The sequence below is a fragment of the Pygoscelis adeliae genome, unplaced genomic scaffold (assembly GCF_000699105.1).
Source record: "Pygoscelis adeliae isolate BGI_AS28 unplaced genomic scaffold, ASM69910v1 Scaffold4, whole genome shotgun sequence".
In the NCBI taxonomy this organism is placed as follows: Eukaryota; Metazoa; Chordata; class Aves; order Sphenisciformes; family Spheniscidae; genus Pygoscelis; species Pygoscelis adeliae.
Window position 1 is genome coordinate 137,837 of NW_008824986.1, and position 2,620 is coordinate 140,456.

At 55.5% G+C, this 2,620-nt stretch overlaps 1 protein-coding gene across 1 annotated transcript in view; it reads left to right on the forward strand.

Moving 5' to 3' along the window:
- Positions 1–2,357: 2,357 nt before the first annotated feature.
- The window catches only part of PLA2G12B (phospholipase A2, group XIIB), an 11,163-nt gene continuing 10,900 nt past the window's right edge, over positions 2,358–2,620 (forward strand). The window contains exon 1 of the mRNA XM_009325781.1: positions 2,358–2,592. Coding sequence (XP_009324056.1) covers positions 2,358–2,592 — 235 coding nt within the window. The remainder of the gene's footprint in view (positions 2,593–2,620) is intronic.

The following is a 2,620-nucleotide window of genomic DNA, read 5'->3' on the forward strand; positions in this document are numbered from 1 at the left end:
GGTTTTCCCTTCACTGGGGCTCCTTGACAACAAATTTCAGGGACAGCGGCCCATTTCCACCCATGACTGACAGACCAGTCCCCAGCATGGTCTGAACAGCAGGACAGGCCCGAGCTCTCCAGTCCTGCCCTGCAAAGTGCTCCTGCAGGGGGGTCCTCGCTTCACGAGCGTCCTCATCACTTTGTGCCAGCGATGACACCCTGTTCAAGAAAGGCTCACTAGAGGCAGCAACTTGCTGGTTCCCAGGCTCGGAGGAACGGACCATCTAGTAGCAACCTGGCAACTCTAGCTCAACCCAAAACATCACCCTAATTTCTCACCAGGCATTACAGTGCTCCCCCTCCTCAGCTGCAGCTTGGACACTGCCAACCTCCCTTCCCGATGCTCTCTGCCTCTCTCCTTGGGTTCATCTCCCAAAAGACAAAACTGGTTTGAGGTTCCCTTGGGACCTCCTGCACATCTTGTATGTCCCCTCATCCAGTAACTCAGCCAAGCTTCCTCCCACAGGCTGGGACAGCGTTGCGCAGCTCCAGCTATGTAACAGTGTTCAGGGAGGCACACGCAGGATGTACAGCGGTGACTATACAAGACTCACCTCCGGCTGCTGACTTGAGGAACCCTCGTACCCCCTTCTGAGGGGCACTGAGCATGAACGCTGTCAGCGGTGGGCACCAGAACAGATGCAACAAGAAGGCAGCAGCTGGACCCAGCTTCACACCATTTCACAGGAAAGGGACTAACCAGCTTGTTTCCTCCTCTTCCCCACTTCTCTGACTTACCTGTCTGAGAAACCAAGACTTGGCTGTGGTCCCTCCTCCTTATCCCATGTCTGGAGCACATAACGCACGGCTGTATGCAGAAGGACGCAGGCAGACAGGTGCTGCAGGGCTCTGGCTCTTCAGAAGTAACAATGCAGTGGGGCTGAGTCTCCTGCAAAACAGTGAAATATCAGAATTTGCACGTATGTTTGCCATATATTAGAAAGACCCACTGCCTGGCTCCCCCTTGCCCTCTGGAGAGTCTCCACTCAACAGCCAGGCCACTCAAACAGAAATGACTGCTGAAGTTGGCCGTTGGAGTCCACAGAGATCAGCCGATCTGCCGATCAGCTGTGGAGCAGCTGTTTCTGAGAGGCAGTACTGTGCTGGGACACATCCAAAAAGCTTTCCGAGAGCAGCCGGAGCCTCCCCATGCCGTTTCCCTTCCCTATTCTTTATCAGTGGTTTGCGTTGTCTTTTGCTGTTGGTGTTCATTTGGTTGTTTTCTTTTAATGAGTAACTTCTTTGAAACCTCCACCAGCTGTGCAGGCCCCCGGGTCCTGGCAGGTCAGTCCCACCCCAGAGCCAGGACCTGCAGCTCCCCCACAAGCCCGTTACCTGACTTGGGTTTCAGTGCCAGCCCTTCCTCGCTCTGCGCCACCTATGCTACGCGTTTAATTCAGCAACGCTGGCATTACGCAAAAGCTGTAACAACCAGCCATCTAACATCAGCCTTCAGGAGTCCCATCAAAGGCAAATACTCACCTACATCATTGATCCTATAACTGGAGGGGACATGCCAAGGGATTGCCCTGAATGCAGTGTTTCTAAACCCAAACTACTCCTAGCTGCTGGATCAACCCCCTACGAGACCCAGCAGCACCCTCTAGCCCTAGCAGAGCAGGACACGGCGCAAAGCAGGACGGCGCGCTCTGCCACCCTTTTCTGTCCTGGGCAGGCTTCCACAAGGCAGCCTGTTCTGGGTGTGCAGGCATGGAAAGCCCCTTCACACGACAAGCGTGTCAGCACTGCGGTCCCACAGGTTTTGCTAGGAGCAATCCCCCACAGCAGCCAGGCTGGGTGGATGTCTCGTCCCACCCCAGTATGTGTCCAGGAGGCCTAGGAAAAAGGCAAGGGGTGCTCCTCAGTCTGCTGCTGATCTATTACTCCCATTGCCTGAGCAGCAGAAATTTTGGACAGGTTGGGGAGAGTGGGGCAGCCCTTGCAGTGCCTCGGTGGGGCATGTGGAGGGTCTCCCGTGTGCCACACAACCCCGACAGACAGACCCCGCTCAGCACCCCAGGGAATGGTCCCTTTTGGGGAAGCTGAAGCCCTGGTGCCGCAGGGGCTGAGCCTGTTCCAGCAGGATTGTGCAAACTCAAACCCCGGTGTTTCTCTGCGAGACGAACTTGGTCCAAATCTCCATGGTGCACTTTGCACTCTGATTGTGGTGACCTCACGCTGGCTCCCTTGGCAGTGTTTAAAGTCCAGGGGAGAGGGGTGCTTACCTGCCTCCTATGCACAACAGCTCGCTCCCACTCCTCCCTGCCTGTACATCTGCCTGGACAAAGGCTCTGGGGCCTGGATCTGGACTGCAGCATGCGCCTGCTTTTTGAGGCAGCGGTTCTGTGCCTGACCCTGGGCTTAGGGCAATGCACCGAGGAAACAACACAGGAGAACACCGTCCACCAAGCTCCCCAAGCAGAGTTATCCTATTCAGACTGGGGCATCGAGGCCATCCGCAACAGCTTCGAAACAGTTAACAGCTACTTCGACTCTTTCTTGGAACTGCTTGGAGGAAAAAATGGCGTTTGTCAGTACAGATGTCGATACGGTAAGCAAACCTCAGTCCTGCTGGCTCC